Raw genomic sequence first — 19,834 nt, 5'->3', positions numbered from 1 at the left:
GGTGGGATGGATCAGGGACAGAAGGATGGTGGGTGGGTGGGATGGATCAGGGATCAGGGACAGAGAGCTTGTGGGTGGGATGAATCAGGGACAGAGGGATGGTGGGTGGGTGGGATGGATCAGGGATCAGGGACAGAGAGCTGGTGGGTGGGATGAATCAGGGACAGAGGGATGGTGGGTGGGTGGGATGGATCAGGGACAGAGAGCTGGTGGGTGGGATGAATCAGGGACAGAGGGATGGTGGGTGGGTGGGATGGATCAGGGATCAGGGACAGAGAGCTGGTGGGTGGGATGAATCAGGGACAGAGGGATGGTGGGTGGGTGGGATGGATCAGGGATCAGGGACAGAGAGCTGGTGGGTGGGATGAATCAGGGACAGAGGGATGGTGGGTGGGTGGGATGGATCAGGGACAGAGAGATGGTGGGTGGGATAAATCAGGGACAGAGGGATGGGTGGGTGGGGGGAGGCTTCATATGGGCTGTGTGTTTCACAAGAGCCTCCACTGACACTGCCAAACCAAGACACAGCGACACCAGTGGAGATAATAGAAGCATTGTGACGATCAGCACATGATAAACACACAGCCCATGTGACACCTCCCCCTCCATCCATCCTGTAGAAATAAGGAGACCAGCCTTGTGTGATCATCAGTGATTCTAATATCTCCACTGGTGTTGCTGTGCCTCGTTTGGCTGTCAGTGGAATCATTGAGCTCTGCCCCCTCCTGTGGATTTCCAGCATCTACCTTGTTGTTTCATAGCGGCAAGTGCGGGAGTTCACTCCTCCGCTCGGCGCACTGGTCTGACACAGGGGAAACCGGAAGTGACAGACTAACTAGTCTGTCACTCAAAGCACATAGCATAGTAAACCTATGGGCGCCCGGCGGATGCAGATCGGCACTTTTCATTGCGCCACAAGGCGGGTTAAAACCCCACAAATGAAGCGCCGCGTCTGCAATCTTGTGATTGCGTTGGCGTGGCGCTTCACATAGTGCACTGTGTCCAGCGCTCGTACACAGTGCACTTAAGGACTTTTTTCAAAAATTTTTTTTTAAAGGGCCATTTGAAATTTTTTTTTCATTTTTTTTTTGTGACTGCCTGGAGGGGGGGGGGGGGGGGCGGCGCAAGGGCGCCCCCTATGGGCGGGCCGCCACTGTCCAGTCCTGAGATTCACACAGCTCAGCACAGCCCGGCTGGTGTCCAGACTTTTCTCTGTAGCATGTAAGCAATACAGCCTGGTCAGTTCCCACCCACACGACTTGTGATTGGACGGTGAAGGAGCAGCAGACTAATATGTCCCCCTTATGCTCCGGTCTGCATGTTCCCTTTTAGCACATGTGCATGCACCACACCCCATTGGCTCCCAGAGTTGCCCCTCCCTCTCCAAGTGCTGCTGTGCTGGGTGTACCAGGAGTATGATACCAAGACAGAGTCAGGTACTTACACTAGCAGCACATAAAGTATAGTCCCTGACCACATCCCCCTGAACCACTTGTCTTCCAATGGATGTTTATAAACTGAGTGGTGGTTATATCAAGCTCACTGTTGCTGCTTTAAGAGCTGGTAGGCTGCATTGGTGGGCACTTATGGGCACTGGTAGGCTGCATTGATGGGCACTGGTAGGCTGCATTGATGGGCACTCGTAGACTGCACTGATGGCCACTGATGAGGCAGTATGTAATGGTGGGCATTGATAAGCTGCATTGTAATGAGGCTGCACTTATGTTATTGCACTGGTAGCCACATATAAGGCTGCATTGATGGGCACTGGTAGGCTACATTGTTGGGCACTGGTAGGCTGCTTTAATGGGCATTGATGGGCACTGGTAGGCTACATTGTTGGGCACTGATAAGTTGCATTGATGGGCACTGCTAGGCTGCACTGATAATGCAGCACTGATGGCCACTGATGAGGCGGTATTGGTGGGCATTAATAAGCTGCATTGATGAGGCTGCCTTGATATTGTTGCACTGCTAGGCTGCACTGATAGCCACATAAAAGGCAGCACTGATGTACACTGATATGCTGCATTGATGGGCACTGGTAGGCTACATTGTTGGGCCCTGATAGGCTGCTTTTATGGGCACTAATGAGCACTGGTAGGCTGCATTGATGGGGACTGGTAGGCTGCATTGATGGGGACTGGTAGGCTGCATTGATGGGGACTGGTAGGCTGCATTGATGGGGACTGGTAGGCTGCATTGATGGTCACTGATTAGCACTGGGAGGCTGCATTGATGGGTAGTGATGAGCACTGGTAGGCTACATTGATAAGCACTGGCAGGCTGCATTGATGGGCACTGATGGGCACTGGTAGACTGCATTGATGGGCACTGGTAGGCTGCATTGATGAGTACTGGTAGGCTATATTGATGGCCACTAGTAGTCTGCATTGATGGGCACTGATGTGGCTGCACTGATGGGCACTTATGGGCACTGCTAGGCTGCATTGATGGGAACTGATAAGCTGCATTGAAGGGCAGTGCTAGGCTGCATTGATAGGCACTGGTAGGCTGCATTGATGGGCATTAATGAGACGGTAATGGTGGGCATTGATGAGGCTGCCCTGATATTGTTGCACTGGTAGCCACATATAAGGTTGCACTGATGGGCACTGATAGGTTGCACTGATGGGTTTTTGATGAAAGCGATGAGCAGTAATCGTGACGCATCATGAAATCGTATTGAATAGTTGCCGAATAATCAGAATTGAATCGTGAGACCAGTGAAGATGCCCACCTCTAGATGCCACCTGTGTAAAGCGAGTGTAAGGCACTTAGGGCGTTATTTATTTGCATTCAGTACATGTGTAAAACGCACACCAAAAGCAAGTCAGCAGATTCCCGCTGCCTTCAGTGGTGGATAATGGACGATCGCTGTGCTTGGCTTTGTGTTTCTCAGCACGCAGTTGATCTTATCGAAGACTTATTTGCATTGGAGGCAGAGCGGGTCTTTTGCGATTAAACTCAATGCGTCTGACCTGCACCGCATTTAAATGTAAAATCCTCACCCACTGTCGCCCAGTTAATATTTACATTGAAGTTAAATGATGCCCCCCCCCCCCCCCCCAGACAACGTCCCCGCTGTAGTGCGGACGTAGCAGGAGAGGACACATCATCACTCCTGCCAGAATCCCGGCCGCGCTCCATAAACAGGACGCCTGGCAGGAAGTGATAGGGGTCGGGGACAGGAAGTGGAATGAATTCCGCTCAGGAAATGGGAAGAGATGAGGATCTGATGGAAAGTCTGAGCTCAGCTCTCAGTATGGGGGTGGGGGTGGGGGTGGTAAGCAGGCCGAGGCCCCTTTAAGGCGTCTTGGAGAAGCTGCACCCCAGATGTGCTGAAGACAGCGTGTTCCCCCGACCGCAGAGTCAGCGCCACATGTGCGTCTGAGCGCCAGCCATCACAGATTTAGCTAAAAAGGCAGCGAGGACACATGGAGGACACATGGAGGACACGCGGAGGGCATACAGAGGGCGCACGGAGGGCGCATGGAGGGCACACAGAGGGCATACAGAGTGCGCACAGAGGGCATACAGAGGGCGCACAGTGGGCACATGGAGGGCACACGGAGGGCATACAGAGGGTGCACGGAGGGCATACAGAGTGCGCACAGAGGGCATACAGAGGGCGCACAGTGGGCACATGGAGGGCACACGGAGGGCATACAGAGGGTGCACGGAGGGCATATAGAGGGCGCACAGTGGGCACATGGATGGTACACGGAGGGCATACAGAGGGCGCACAGAGGGCGCACAGAGGGCATACAGAGGGCGCACAAAGGGAAACAGAGGGCGCACAGAGGGCACATGGAGGACGCACGGAGGGTGCACGGAGGGCATAGGGAGGGTGCACGGAGGGCACACGGAGGGTGCACAGAGGGCATACGGAGGGTGCACGGAGGGTGCACAGAGGGCACATGGAGGGCGCACGGAGGTGCACGGAGGGCATACGGAGGGTGCACGGAGGGCATACAGAGGGCGCACATGGAGGGAGCACGGAGGGCACACGGAGGGCATACGGAGGGTGCACGGAGGGCACATGGAGGGCTTACGGAGGGTGCACAGAGGGCATACAGAGGGTGCACAGAGGGCATACAGAGGGTGCATGGAGGGTGCACAGAGGGCATATGGAGGGCACACGGAAGGGCATACGGAGGGTGCACGGAGGGCAGCGACCCACAGAGACCGCAGTGCACGATGGGGCTCATTCACACAACTCTTCAGTCCCCATCCATAGAGGAGGCACTAAATATCCTATGGCTGCGCTGCTGCGGGCTGGGAAAACAAAACAGGACTTGTTGCATTATTTGCGCAGCATTTGAGGACATGTTATAATGCATCACAACACACTGCTGTGCCAGGAGCGAAGAACATGTTTAAATAAAAATAAAGCGAGCGATGTGATACATTCTGACCAGTGCATGTGTGTTGTGCACACTTCATGCCTGCTGCTGGTGGTGGGAATGACCCCGGGAACCCTTCCAACTGCCACTGAGGAAAGGCTTACAACACCAAGAGCGGGGGAGGGACACTCACTGGTCATTCTGACTGTTGTAGGGAAGGGGCAGAACCTCCGTCACTGGGAAAGGGGCAGAACCTCCGTCACTGGGGAAGGGGCAGAACCTCCGTCAGTGGGGAAGGGGCAGAACCTCCATCACTGGGGAAGGGGCAGAACCTCCATCACTGGGGAAGGGGGTAGAACCTCCGTCAGTGGGGAAGGGGCAGAACCTCCGTCAGTGAGGAAGGGTTAGAACCTCCTTCAATGGAAAAGAGGCAGAACCTCCGTTAGTGGGGAAGGGAGTAGAACCTCTGTCAGTGGGGAAGGGGGTAGAACCTCCGTCACTGGGGAAGGGGCAAAACCTCCGTCAGTGGGGAAGGGGGTAGAACCTCTGTCAGTGGGGAAGGGGGTAGAACCTCCATCTCTGGGGAAGGGGCAAAACCTCCGTCAATGGGGGAGGGGTAGAACCTCTGTCACTAGGGAAGGGGCAAAACCTTTGTCAGTCAGGAAGGGGCAGAACCTCTGTTGCTGGGGAAGGGGCAAACCAGAACCTCCATCAATGGGGAAGGGGTAGAACATCTGTCAGTAGGGAAGGGGCAGAACCTCCGGTAGTGGGGAAAGGGGGCACAACCTCCGTCACTGGGGAAGGGGCAGAACCTCCGTCAGTGAGGAAGGGTTAGAACCACCGTCAATGGAGAAGGGGCAGAACCTCCGTCACTGGGGAAGGGGCAGAACCTCAGTCACTGGGGAAGGGGCAGAACCTCCGTCACTGGGGAAGGGGCAGAACCTCCGTCACTGGGGAAGGGGCAGAACCTCCGTCAGTGGGGAAGGGGCAGAACCTCCGTCACTGGGGAAGGGGGTAGAACCGCCGTCACTGGGGAAGGGGCAGAACCTCCTTCACTGGGGAAGGGGCAGAACCTCCATCAGTGGGGAAGGGGGCACAACCTCCATCAGTGGGGAAGGGGGTAGAACCTCCGTCAGTGAGGAAGGGTTAGAACCTCCGTCAATGGAGAAGGGGCAGAACCTCCATCAGTGGGGAAGGGGGCAGAACATCCGTCAGTGGGGAAGGGGCAGAACCTCCGTCACTGGGGAAGGGGGCAGAACATCCGTCAGTGGGGAAGGGGTAGAACCTCCGTCAGTGGGGAAGGGGCAGAACCTCCGTCAGTGGGGAAGGGGCAGAACCTCCGTCACTGGGGAAGGGGCAGAACCTCCGTCACTGGGGAAGGGGCAGAACCTCCGTCACTGGGGAAGGGGCAGAACCTCCGTCACTGGGGAAGGGGCAGAACCTCCGTCACTGGGGAAGGGGCAGAACCTCCGTCAGTGGGGAAGGGGTAGAACCTCCGTCACTGGGGAAGGGGCAGAACCTCCGTCACTGGGGAAGGGGCAGAACCTCTGTCACTTGGGAAGGGGTAGAACTTCCGTCACTGGGGAAGGGGTAGAACCTCCGTCAGTGAGGAAGGGTTAGAACCTCCATCAATGGAGAAGGGGCAGAACCTCCGTTAGTGGGGAAGGGAGTAGAACCTCTGTCAGTGGGGAAGGGGGTAGAACCTCTGTCAGTGGGGAAGGGGGTAGAACCTTCATCACTGGGGAAAGGGCAGAACCTCCGTCAGTGGGGAAGGGGTAGAACCTCTGTCAATGGAGAAGGGGCAGAACCTCCGTTAGTGGGGAAGGGGGTAGAACCTCTGTCAGTGGGGAAGGGGCAGAACCTCCGTCACTGGGGAAGCGGCAGAACCTCCGTCACTGGGGAAGGGGCAGAACCTCCGTCACTGGGGAAGGGGCAGAACCTCCGTCACTGGGGAAGTGGCAGAACCTCCGTCACTGGGGAAGGGGCAGAACCTCCGTCAGTGAGGAAGGGTTAGAACCTCCGTCAATGGAGAAGGGGCAGAACCTCCATCAGTGGGGAAGGGGCAGAACCTCCGTCAGTGAGGAAGGGTTAGAACCTCCGTGAATGGAGAAGGGGCAGAACATCTGTCAGTGGGGAAGGGGCAGAACCTCCATCACTGGGGAAGGAGCAGAACCTCCGTCACTGGGGAAGGGGCAGAACCTCCGTCAGTGGGGAAGGGGTAGAACCTCCGTCACTGGGGAAGAACCTCCGTCACTGGGGAAGGGGGTAGAACCTCCGTCAGTGGGGAAGGGGCAGAACCTCCGTCACTGGGGAAGGGGCAGAACCTCCGTCAGTGGGGAAGGGGTAGAACCTCCATCACTGGGGAAGAACCTCCGTCACTGGGGAAGGGGGAAGAACCTCCGTCACTGGGGAAGGGGCAGAACCTCATCACTGGGGAAGAGGCAGAACCTCGTCACTGGGGAAGAGGCAGAACCTCGTCACTGGGGAAGAGGCAGAACCTCCGTCAGTGGGGAAGAGGCAGAACCTCCGTCACTGGGGAAGGGGCAGAACCTCTGTCAGTGAGGAAGGGTTAGAACCTCTGTCAATGGAGAAGGGGCAGAACCTCCGTTAGTGGGGAAGGGAGTAGAACCTCTGTCAGTGGGGAAGGGGGTTGAACCTCCATCTCTGGGGAAGGGGCAGAACCTCCGTCACTGGGGAAGGGGTAGAACCTCTGTCACTGGGGAAGGGGCAAAACCTTTGTCAGTCAGGAAGGGGCAGAACCTCTGTTGCTGGGGAAGGGGCAAACCAGAACCTCTATCAATGGGGAAGGGGTAGAACATCTGTCAGTAGCGAAGGAGCAGAACCTCCGGTAGTGGGGAAAGGGGGCACAACCTCCGTCAGTGAGGAACGGTTAGAACCTCCGTCAATGGAGAAGGGGCAGAACCTCCATCAGTGGGGAAGGGGGCAGAACATCCGTCAGTGGGGAAGGGGCAGAACCTCCGTCACTGGGGAAGGGGCAGAACCTCCGTCAGTGGGGAAGGGGCAGAACCTCCATCACTGGGGAAGGGGTAGAACCTCTGTCACTGGGGAAGGGACAAAACTTTTGTCAGTCAGGAAGGGGCAGAACCTCTGTTGCTGGGGAAGGAGCAAAACAGAACCTCCATCAATGGGGAAGGGGTAGAACATCTGTCAGTGGGGAAGGGGCAGAGCCTCCGGTAGTGGGGAAGGGGGCACAACCTCCGTCACTGGGGAAGAGGGTAGAGCCTCCGTCACTGGGGAAGGGGATAGAACCTCCGTCAGTGGGGAGGGGGCAGAACCTCTTTCAGGGGGGAAGGCGGTTGAACCTCCGTCAGGCGGGGAAGGGAGTAGAACCTCCATCAGGGGGGGAAGGCGGCAGAACCTCCGTCGTGGGGGGGGGGGGGAAGGGGGTGGAACCTCTGTCCCTGGGGTAGGGGTTATAATTTTAGTAAATAACGGTTGATATTTGCATTTCCAGCGTCTCCCTGAAGGATCTGAAGGCTTTCCTCCCCCAGGTGAACTATCGAGTGCCTAATATGAGGTTCCTGCGGGACAAATTGCAGGTGAGTGAGAACATGGACAATGTCTGTACATCGGAACAATAAATGTATTTTACTCTGGGAATTTTCAGCTTAGTAAACCACTTAGAGCCGTGACACCCGACTTGCGGGCCAAGGGCCACATGTCACCCAATGGTACTTATACAGAACTCGGGGCCATTGATTTGTAAAAGATAATAGCAGTGATCTCTATTAGGCTTACATACAGTATCATGTCCTCAGTCTCTCCATGTCTCCTGCGGCATGTCCTCAGTCTCTCCATGTCTCCTGCAGATGTCCTCAGTCTCTCCATGTCTCCTGCAACATGTCCTCAGTGTCTCCATGTCTCTTGCCACATGTCCTCAGTCTCTCCATGTCTCCTGTGGCATGTCCTCAGTCTCTCCATGTCTCCTGCCGCATGTCCTCAGTCTCTCCATGTCTCCTGTGGCATGTCCTCAGTCTCTCCATGTCTCCTGCCGCATGTCCTCAGTCTCTCCATGTCTCCTGCAGCATGTCCTCAGTCTCTCCATGTCTCCTGCCGCATGTCCTCAGTCTCTCCATGTCTCCTGCGGCATGTCCTCAGTCTCTCCATGTCTCCTGCGGCAGGTCCTCAGTCTCTCCATGTCTCCTGCTGATGTCCTCAGTCTCTCCATGTCTCCTGCGGCAGGTCCTCAGTCTCTCCATGTCTCCTGCTGATGTCCTCAGTCTCTCCATGTCTCCTGCAACATGTCCTCAGTGTCTCCATGTCTCTTGCCACATGTCCTCAGTCTCTCCATGTCTCCTGTGGCATGTCCTCAGTCTCTCCATGTCTCCTGCGGCATGTCCTCAGTCTCTCCATGTCTCCTGCTGATGTCCTCAGTCTCTCCATGTCTCCTGCGGCATGTCCTCAGTCTCTCCATGTCTCCTGCAGATGCCCTCAGTCTCTCCATGTCTCCTGCAACATGTCCTCAGTGTCTCCATGTCTTCTGCGACATGTCCTCAGTGTCTCCATGTCTCCTGCGGCATGTCCTCAGTCTCTCCATGTCTCCTGCCACATGTCCTCAGTCTCTCCATGTCTCCTGCGGCATGTCCTCAGTCTCTCCATGTCTCCTGCAGATGTCCTCAGTCTTTCCATGTCTCCTGCAGATGCCCTCAGTCTCTCCATGTCTCCTGCAACATGTCCTCAGTGTCTCCATGTCTCTTGCCACATGTCCTCAGTCTCTCCATGTCTCCTGTGGCATGTCCTCAGTCTCTCCATGTCTCCTGCGGCATGTCCTCAGTCTCTCCATGTCTCCTGCTGATGTCCTCAGTCTCTCCATGTCTCCTGCAACATGTCCTCAGTGTCTCCATGTCTCTTGCCACATGTCCTCAGTCTCTCCATGTCTCCTGTGGCATGTCCTCAGTCTCTCCATGTCTCCTGCGGCATGTCCTCAGTCTCTCCATGTCTCCTGCTGATGTCCTCAGTCTCTCCATGTCTCCTGCGGCATGTCCTCAGTCTCTCCATGTCTCCTGCACAGGGCCGCTGTTAGAAATCATGGGGCCCCATACAGCCTACCTGACGGGGCCCCATTGACCCCGCCCACAACCCATCCTGGCTCCGCCCATAACCCCACCCCTGCCTCCACGCTGTCAGGGCAGGAGGCAGGAGCTGGAACATTTAACATTTACAGCGCCCCACCAATCATAACTGCATCTGAATGGGAGAGATGTCAGTGTTTTGACATCTGTGCCCATTCAGTTTGTGTCTTCATACGGAGCTTTCAATCAGGTCTGCATGAAAAAGGACCTAATTGCAAGCTTGGGTGAAAGGTTATGAAAGGAGAGTGGTTTGGGGGTGGTAAAAATGCAGCTTGGCTATGTATTTTTACTGTCCCTTCCCCCCATCACATGTGTAAAAGTAGCATCTCACTATGTGCACATGGTCATTATCATTATGATGATCAGAGCACAGCAGGTGCTGTGTGGCTCTGTCAGTGTAACATGACTGTGTGGTGCTGACTTTGTTATGGCTGTGCTGAGTTATAGTCTGTAACACACAGTACAGTCATATATCAGGAAAGTCAGCACCTCACAGTCATGTTACACTGACAGAGCCATACAGCACCTACTGTGCCCTGATCATCATAATGATAATAACCATGAGCACACAGAGTCTAGGGACTGCACATGCTACAATAGTGTGACCTGTCAGTGTGTGTGTGTGTGTGTGCAGGGGACTGCTTGCCTGTGCACCACTGCCATTGTCCAGATTACTCCTGCTGCTCTGTCTGTCTCAGCCGTCCCAGTGATAAGTCCCTCAAGCTGCAGCACTTACTGGATGAAGGGAGCCGTATAACAGTAATATCCATCCGCCGGAGAGGCATACAGTGAGCAGGAAGAACTTTAGTTTGTGCAGGTATACTGAGAATAGCATGCGGGACAGCATTGTATCCCTGCACCCGAAAATGGAAAAAAAGTCCCTCTTCTGCTTTCACCTCCTGGGCCCCTCTGGTAACCTGATGGGGCCCAGGAAATGAATATATATTCCTTATATATGTTAGTAATCAAGTGGGTGCAGGTTAATATAGTTATTTCGTTTTTTTTTTTTTTTTAGCTAGAAGTTAAAAGCTGCTCGGGCCCCCCCCTGCTGGCCGGGCCCGGTACAACAGGGCTGGTTGTACTGCCCTATCAGCGGCCCTGCTCCTGCAGATGCCCTCAGTCTCTCCATGTCTCCTGCAACATGTCCTCAGTGTCTCCATGTCTTCTGCGACATGTCCTCAGTGTCTCCATGTCTCCTGCCACATGTCCTCAGTGTCTCCATGTCTCCTGCCACATGTCCTCAGTCTCTCCATGTCTCCTGCGGCATGTCCTCAGTCTCTCCATGTCTCCTGCAGATGTCCTCAGTCTTTCCATGTCTCCTGCAGATGCCCTCAGTCTCTCCATGTCTCCTGCAACATGTCCTCAGTGTCTCCATGTCTCTTGCCACATGTCCTCAGTCTCTCCATGTCTCCTGTGGCATGTCCTCAGTCTCTCCATGTCTCCTGCGGCATGTCCTCAGTCTCTCCATGTCTCCTGCTGATGTCCTCAGTCTCTCCATGTCTCCTGCAACATGTCCTCAGTGTCTCCATGTCTTCTGCGACATGTCCTCAGTGTCTCCATGTCTCCTGCCACATGTCCTCAGTGTCTCCATGTCTCCTGCACATGTCCTCAGTGTCTCCATGTCTTCTGCGACATGTCCTCAGTGTCTCCATGTCTCCTGCCACATGTCCTCAGTGTCTCCATGTCTCCTGCTACATGTCCTCAGTGTCTCCATGTCTCCTGCCGCTTGTCCTCAGTCTCTCCATGTCTCCTGCCACATGTCCTCAGTCTCTCCATGTCTCCTGCACCATGTCCTCAGTCTCTTCATGTCTCCTGCCGCATGTCCCCAGTCTCTCCATGTCTCCTGCGGCATGTCCTCAGTCTCTCCATGTCTCCTGCCACATGTCCTCAGTCTCTCCATGTCTCCTGCAGCATGTCCTCAGTCTCTCCGTGTCTCCTGCCACATGTCCTCAGTCTCTCCATGTCTCCTGCTGCATGTCCCAGTCTCTCCATGTCTCCTGCGGCATGTCCTCAGTCTCTCCATGTCTCCTGCCGCATGTCCCCAGTCTCTCCATGTCTCTTGCCGCATGTCCCCAGTCTCTCCATGTCTCCTGCGGCATGTCCTCAGTCTCTCCATGTCTCCTGCGGCATGTCCTCAGTCTCTCCATGTCTCCTGCGGCATGTCCCCAGTCTCTCCATGTCTCCTGCGGCATGTCCTCAGTCTCTCCATGTCTCCTGCGGCATGTCCTCAGTCTCTCCATGTCTCCTGCCGCATGTCCCCAGTCTCTCCATGTCTCCTGCCGCATGTCCCCAGTCTCTCCATGTCTCCTGAAGCATGTCCTCAGTCTCTCCATGTCTCCTGCACCATGTCCTCAGTCTCTCCATGTCTCCTGCACCATGTCCTCAGTCTCTCCGTGTCTCCTGCGGCATGTCCTCAGTCTCTCCATGTCTCCTGCCGCATGTTCTCAGTCTCTCCATGTCTCCTGCCGCATGTCCTCAGTCTCTCCATGTCTCCTGCCGCATGTCCTCAGTCTCTCCATGTCTCCCGCCGCATGTCCTCAATCTCTCCATGTCTCCTGCCGCATGTTCTCAGTCTCTCCATGTCTCCTGCCGCATGTCCTCAGTCTCTTCATGTCTCCTGCCACATGTCCTCAGTCTCTCCATGTCTCCTGCTGCATGTCCTCAGTCTCTCCCTGCCGCATGTCCTCAGTCTCTCCATGTCTCCTGCCGCATGTCCTCAATCTCTCCATGTCTCCTGCCACATGTCCTCAGTCTCTCCATGTCTCCTGCCACATGTCCTCAGTCTCTCCATGTCTCCAGCAGCATGTCCTCAGTCTCTCCATGTCTCCTGCACCATGTCCTCAGTCTCTCCATGTCTCTTGCCGCATGTCCTCAGTCTCTCCATGTCTCCTGCCTCATGTCCTCAGTCTCTCCATGTCTCCTGCCTCATGTCCCCAGTCTCTCCATGTCTCCTGCCTCATGTCCCCAGTCTCTCCATGTCCCCTGCCGCATGTCCTCAGTCTCTCCATGTCTCCTGCAGCATGTCCTCAGTCTCTCCATGTCTCCTGCCTCATGTCCTCAGTCTCTCCATGTCTCCTGCCTCATGTCCCCAGTCTCTCCATGTCTCCTGTGGCATGTCCTCAGTCTCTCCATGTCTCCTGCCGCATGTCCTCAGTCTCTCCATGTCTCCTGCAGCATGTCCTCAGTCTCTCCATGTCTCTTGCCGCATGCCCTCAGTCTCTCCATGTCTCCTGTGGCATGTCCTCAGTCTCTCCATGTCTCCTGACGCATGTCCTCAGTCTCTCCATGTCTCCTGCCGCATGTCCTCAGTCTCTCCATGTCTCCTGGAGCATGTCCTCAGTCTCTCCATGTCTCCTGCAGCATGTCCTCCGTCTCTCCATGTCTCCTGCAGCATGTCCTCAGTCTCTCCATGTCTCTTGCCGCATGCCCTCAGTCTCTCCATGTCTCCTGTGGCATGTCCTCAGTCTCTCCATGTCTCCTGACGCATGTCCTCAGTCTCTCCATGTCTCCTGCCGCATGTCCTCAGTCTCTCCATGTCTCCTGGAGCATGTCCTCAGTCTCTCCATGTCTCCTGCAGCATGTCCTCCGTCTCTCCATGTCTCTTGCCGCATGTCCTCTGTCTCTCCATGTCTCCTGCCGCATGTCCTCTGTCTCTCCATGTCTCCTGCCGCATGTCCTCTGTCTCTCCATGTCTCCTGCCGCATGTCCTCAGTCTCTCCATGTCTCCTGCCGCATGTCCTCAGTCTCTCCATGTCTCCTGCAGCATGTCCTCAGTCTCTCCATGTCTCCTGCAGCATGTCCTCAGTCTCTCCATGTCTCTTGCCGCATGCCCTCAGTCTCTCCATGTCTCCTGTGGCATGTCCTCAGTCTCTCCATGTCTCCTGACGCATGTCCTCAGTCTCTCCATGTCTCCTGCCGCATGTCCTCAGTCTCTCCATGTCTCCTGGAGCATGTCCTCAGTCTCTCCATGTCTCCTGCAGCATGTCCTCCGTCTCTCCATGTCTCTTGCCGCATGTCCTCAGTCTCTCCATGTCTCTTGCCGCATGTCCTCAGTCTCTCCATGTCTCCTGCCGCATGTCCTCAATCTCTCCATGTCTCCTGCGCATGTCCTCAGTCTCTTCATGTCTCCTGCCACATGTCTTCAGTCTCTCCATGTCCCCTGCCGCATGTCCTCAGTCTCTCCATGTCTCCTGCCTCATGTCCCCAGTCTCTCCATGTCTCCTGTGGCATGTCCTCAGTCTCTCCATGTCTCCTGCAGCATGTCCTCAGTCTCTCCATGTCTCCTGCAGCATGTCCTCAGTCTCTCCATGTCTCCTGCCACATGTCCTCAGTCTCTCCATGTCTCCTGCCACATGTCCTCAGTCACTCCATGTCTCCTGCAGCATGTCCTCAGTCTCTCCATGTCTCCTGCAGCATGTCCTCAGTCTCTCCATGTCTCTTGCCGCATGCCCTCAGTCTCTCCATGTCTCCTGCGGCATGTCCTCAGGAGCTCCATGTCTCCTGACGCATGTCCTCAGTCTCTCCTTGTCTCCTGCCACATGTCCTCAGTCTCTCCATGTCTCCTGGAGCATGTCCTCAGTCTCTCCATGTCTCCTGCAGCATGTCCTCAGTCACTCCATGTCTCCTGCAGCATGTCCTCAGTCTCTCCATGTCTCCTGCAGCATGTCCTCAGTCTCTCCATGTCTCCTGCCACATGTCCTCAGTCTCTCCATGTCTCCTGCCGCATGTCCTCAATCTCTCCATGTCTCCTGCGCATGTCCTCAGTCTCTTCATGTCTCCTGCCACATGTCTTCAGTCTCTCCATGTCCCCTGCCGCATGTCCTCAGTCTCTTCATGTCTCCTGCCACATGTCCTCAGTCTCTCCATGTCTCCTGCGCATGTCCTCAGTCTCTTCATGTCTCCTGCCACATGTCCTCAGTCTCTCCATGTCTCCTGCCTCATGTCCCCAGTCTCTCCATGTCTCCTGTGGCATGTCCTCAGTCTTTCCATGTCTCCTGCAGCATGTCCTCAGTCTCTCCATGTCTCCTGCAGCATGTCCTCAGTCTCTCCATGTCTCCTGCCACATGTCCTCAGTCTCTCCATGTCTCCTGCCACATGTCCTCAGTCACTCCATGTCTCCTGCAGCATGTCCTCAGTCTCTCCATGTCTCCTGCAGCATGTCCTCAGTCTCTCCATGTCTCTTGCCGCATGCCCTCAGTCACTCCATGTCTCCTGTGGCATGTCCTCAGGAGCTCCATGTCTCCTGACGCATGTCCTCAGTCTCTCCATGTCTCCTGCCACATGTCCTCAGTCTCTCCATGTCTCCTGCAGCATGTCCTCAGTCTCTCCATGTCTCCTGCAGCATGTCCTCAGTCACTCCATGTCTCCTGCAGCATGTCCTCAGTCTCTCCATGTCTCCTGCAGCATGTCCTCAGTCTCTCCATGTCTCCTGCCACATGTCCTCAGTCTCTCCATGTCTCCTGCAGCATGTCCTCAGTCTCTCCATGTCTCCTGACGCATGTCCTCAGTCTCTCCATGTCTCCTGCCACATGTCCTCAGTCACTCCATGTCTCCTGCAGCATGTCTTCAGTCTCTCCATGTCTCCTGCAGCATGTCCTCAGTCTCTCCATGTCTCCTGCCACATGTCCTCAGTCACTCCATGTCTCCTGCAGCATGTCCTCAGTCTCTCCATGTCTCCTGCAGCATGTCCTCAGTCTCTCCATGTCTCCTGCAGCATGTCCTCAGTCTCTCCATGTCTCCTGACGCATGTCCTCAGTCTCTCCATGTCTCCTGCCACATGTCCTCAGTCTCTCCATGTCTCCTGCAGCATGTCCTCAGTCACTCCATGTCTCCTGCAGAATGTCTTCAGTCTCTCCATGTCTCCTGCAGCATTTCCTCAGTCTCTCCATGTCTCCTGCAGCATGTCCTCAGTCTCTCCATGTCTCCTGCAGCATGTCCTCAGTCTCTCCATGTCTCCTGCAGCATGTCCTCAGTCTCTCCATGTCTCCTGCAGAATGTCCTCAGTGTCTCCATGTCTCCGGCCTCATGTCCTCAGTTTCTCCATGTCTCTTGCCTCATGTCCTCAGTCTCTCCATGTCTCCTGTGGCATGTCCTCAGTCTCTCCATGTCTCCTGCAGCATGTCCTCAGTCTCTCCATGTCTCCTGCAGCATGTCCTCAGTCTCTCCATGTCTCCTGCAGAATGTCCTCAGTGTCTCCATGTCTCCGGCCTCATGTCCTCAGTTTCTCACTGTCTTCTTTAGCTCTTCATATAATAAACATTTATGTTTTGGCTTTTTGGTGACATTGAGGGCCACATTTTTGAGCCAAGCTGAGGATACACGCACTGATTCTGAGGAGCAGCAAAGTGCAGTCACTATGGAATAATACTGAACAGGAAATCGATGCTAAATATGTAACAAACAATTCTGACCAATTTTTGGGAACTTTACATGATTTACACAAGTTCACACACACGGATTTTGTACTTTATTATTATATAAACTAGAAGAGACTCCCGATCCTCGTAGTAGAAGACACACGGCCTCAGGAATATACCAAGTGTCTGTTCAGACCCAATCAATAGAATCTCATATATGCTGCAAAGTCCGAGCCATTTATTCTTATTAGATCTATGTAATCATACTTCGGATTTACCCCCCTCCTGACCAGGCCATTTATTGTGATACGCCACTGCGTTACTTTAACTGACAATTACTTTTGAAAGAACGATGCGTGACATAAAATATTGCAACCACCGCCATTTTATCCCCTAAGGTCTCTGCTAAAAATATAGAATGTTTGGGGGTTCTAAGTAATTTTTTAACAAAAAAAAAATACAGATTTTAACTTTGTAAGCAACAAATGTCAGATAAAGGCCTAGTCTTCAAGTGGTTAAAGAGAAGCTGCAGTCGGCTCACATAATCTGTAATAAAAACATCTTTGCCATTCTGAAGCTTCCCTCCAACCACTTTGTATATTTATATATATATATATATATATATATATATATATATATATATATATATATATACACATACTGCGATTCTGTACATGCCGCCAAATATGCTGCAGAAATCGCCCTCCGCTGAGTCTGGATGCAACCATTTTACCTGTGGGCAGCTGAAGCTGCTGCCTGTTCACTTCCTGGATTTACACAGAACCACACCTCCAGCTCTGCAGCTCTCTTTGGCCCTCTTAAGACTCCCCCCCCCTCTCAGAGAGAGAGCGAATGAGGGAGAGAGTGAGAGAGAGCTGTGTATGATGTCATAATCCTAGACTAATGACCAGACAAGGAACAGGAAGTGGGCTGTATAAGGGATTTACTGGCAGGAAAAAAATATTTTACTATCCAAAGTTATAACAACAACAAGAGCAGAAGATTTAATAGATGGAAAGATGAAAAAATGACTGGAGGTCCACTTTAAAGTGGAGGGCCACCCTGAAAAAAAAAATACATTAAAAATTAGAAAAAAATCTGAAAAATAAAAAAATGAAAAAAAAAAATTTTTTTTACTTAGCAGAAATGCCTGTTGCTAGGCACATCATCCTAATCTGCCTCTTCCTCCTCCACGGAGATCTCCTGGTCTTCTCTCCTCCATGCGGCGTCTTCTGGGTAATGGGTCGCGCTGTGTTCTCAGGGAACTGTGTGTCTCAGAACACAGCGCGCCCCATTCACAATGCGCTGCGCGACTCGCGCGTGCACAGTAGGAAACGGGCAGTGAAGCCGCAAGGCTCCACTGTCTGTTTCCCTTAGCCAAAATGGCGGCGCCGGGACCCAAGAGCCAAGGGACGGGTCAGCCTCGGGGCGGCCGACATCGCGGGCGCCCTGGACAGGTAAGTGTGCTTATTAAAAGTCAGCAGCTACAGTGTTTGCAGCTGCTGACTTTTAATTATTTTTTTTTTTAAACCGGCCCTCCTCTTTAAGCTCCATTCACACCCTGCAGAACCTGCAGTGTCAGTGAGAGTTTTAATGTAGCAACGTTATTGTTGTTACATTGTAACTACTCTTGTTCAATTGCAAGAGATCAGAGCAGAAGATATAATAGTTGCAAAGATGAAAAAATTACTGAAGGTCCGCTTTAAAGCGGGATTCCACCCTAAAGTGGAACTTCCGCTGATCGGAACCCTCCCCCCCTCCGGTGTCACAATTGACACCTTTCAGGGGGGAGGGGGGTGGAGATACCTGTCAAAGACCGGTATTTACACCCACTTCCGGGCATAGACTCCCACGGGAGTCTACGCCATTTCCTGCCCTGCCGCGCTGTCTGCTGGGACACACACGGGTCCCAGTGACAGCGCGGAGATTTCCTATTGCGCGGCGCGGCTCGCGCATGCGCAGTAGGGAACCGGGAAGTGAAGCCGATTCGCTTCACTTCCTGATTCCCTCACCTAGAATGGCGGCGGCAGCAGCCGAGGCCCGAGCGGTCGATCGGCTGCCGGCATCGCTGGAACCCGGGACAGGTGAGTGTCCATTTATTAAAAGTCAGCAGCTGTAGTATTTATAGCTGCTGGCTTTTAATATTTTTTTTTGGGGCGGAATCCCTCTTTAAGGTTGTACCAGAACTAATTTTTAATCTTTTAAGTTGCTTTTTTTTTTTTTTTTAATTCCTGGTGATCCTGCCATGAACATCCTTGTTTAGGCACTTCCTCTTATAGGGTGACAACGCTCTGTCACTGTCTCCAAATTGTGGTCTTGTGTTGTCACCTTGTCACATGGCTTTTTTTTTTTTTCTTTCAACGCACATGACCCAGACATGGTCCGCTGATGTCACCGTCATGAAAACCCGCTCTGAGAAAGGCCACGCGGCCATCGCTGGAGAGCATGTAGATAGGAAATGGCTGCGGATAGGTTGCAGGAGATCAGCAGATATAGCAAAAGAATGAAAACACAAAAAAAGGATAAACTTTTTTTTTTTGTTTCAAACATGAAATTGTCTACAGATCAAACTAACTGCCAAATCTTCTCTCCCAGGAGATCGAGGCCCGCAGCGAGATGTCCTTCGCGCACTTCATCCTCTTCTACAAGAACCTGATGTTTGACGCTCAGAAATCGGTAAGCGCCGTCTCGGCGGACCCTCATTGATATTCCGCCATCTCTCCGCTCGTCCCCAGGACAAGACTGACATGCTAATCGGCCCTCATCAACAAGCGGTCATTGTGTGCGTGCCAGTGACACGGGGCGGGGGGAGGGGGGGAGAATTGGAGCCCGGCCAGAAGTCTGAGCATAACCCGGACATCACACTGACCCTCATACCGGGCCGCCGTTCTGGGGGCGCTTATCTTATATCGCCCTCTGTTCAGGTTTACATTTTGACTTATTTTTTTGCACCCAAATTGCTGTCTCCGGATACAAAACTTCTTCTGTGTCCCCCAAACCCCCAAAATAAAGACCATTCAGCCTGCCGTGTCACAGGGTCACCCTCCGCCTCCGCTATAGAAGAACAGGTGACCCCGAGCTGCTGGAACCTCAGACACCGCTTCTGTTATAATATTCACATCTATTAATAAGACGCAAAAATATTTCATATATAAAATATCTCAGATTTATAAATAATTAGATAAATAATAAGTATAAGTATACAGTATAATAAATAAGATATTATTATACTGTATATAATAATATAATAATTATGATAATATGCAATCATAATAATAATTTATTATTATTTATACAGTTATAAATATTTGTAAATGTCTTCATTTATAAGCGATATTAAAATTATTACATATACAGTATCTCACAAAAGTCAGTACACCCCTCACATTTTTGTACATCTTTTCTTCTCTCTTTTCATGTGACAACACTGAAGAAATGACACTTGTCTACAATGTAAAGTAGTGAGTGTACAGCTTGTATAACAGTGTCAATTTCCTGTCCCCTCAAAATAACTCAACACACAGCCATTAATGTCTAAACCGCTGGCAACAAAAGTCAGTACACCCCTAAGTGAAAATGTCCAAATTGGGCCCAAAGTGTCAATATTTTGTGTGGCCGCCATTATTTTCCAGCACGGCCTTAACCCTCTTAGGCATGGAGGTCACCAGAGCTTCACAGGTTGGCACTGGAGTCCTCTTCCCCTCCTCCATGATGACATCACTGAGCTGGTGGATGTTGGAGACCTTCCCCTCCTCCACCTTCCGTTTGAGGATGTCCCACAGATGATCAATAGGGTTTAGGTCTGGAGACATGCTTGGCCAGTCCATCACCTTTACCCTCAGCTTCTTTAGCAAGGCAGTGGTCATAAGAGAGATATACACCACCGCTCAAAGGCAGGTCCTGGGAACTCAGAGATAATTGCTCCAGGTAAAAGGGATCCGGGTGCGAGCCGCACTCCCACGCTAAAACTGGTACCAGCTATGAGTAAGCACTAGCCTTAGTGTGAAACACGTCAGCTGTTAGCATCTTTCGCTGTGAT

General features: G+C 53.0%; 1 protein-coding gene across 3 annotated transcripts in view; it reads left to right on the top strand.

Annotated features, from left to right (window-relative positions):
• The window catches only part of LOC143995805 (1-phosphatidylinositol 4,5-bisphosphate phosphodiesterase gamma-1-like), a 232,094-nt gene that overhangs the window by 84,848 nt on the left and 127,412 nt on the right, over window positions 1–19,834 (top strand). For all 3 annotated transcript variants that reach the window (XR_013277479.1, XM_077490518.1, XM_077490519.1), the window contains exons 6-7: window positions 7,822–7,906; window positions 18,391–18,471. Coding sequence is in view for 2 of the 3 variants with exons in the window: in XM_077490518.1 (XP_077346644.1) it covers window positions 7,822–7,906; window positions 18,391–18,471 (166 nt within the window). In the remaining variant the exon portion in view is untranslated. The remainder of the gene's footprint in view (window positions 1–7,821; window positions 7,907–18,390; window positions 18,472–19,834) is intronic.

This window comes from Lithobates pipiens, unplaced genomic scaffold (assembly GCF_037356315.1).
Source record: "Lithobates pipiens isolate NorthernLeopardFrog02 unplaced genomic scaffold, aLitPip1_a1.2 Scaffold_19, whole genome shotgun sequence".
Taxonomy (NCBI): Eukaryota; Metazoa; Chordata; class Amphibia; order Anura; family Ranidae; genus Lithobates; species Lithobates pipiens.
This window is presented reverse-complemented; position numbering and strand designations above follow the sequence as displayed.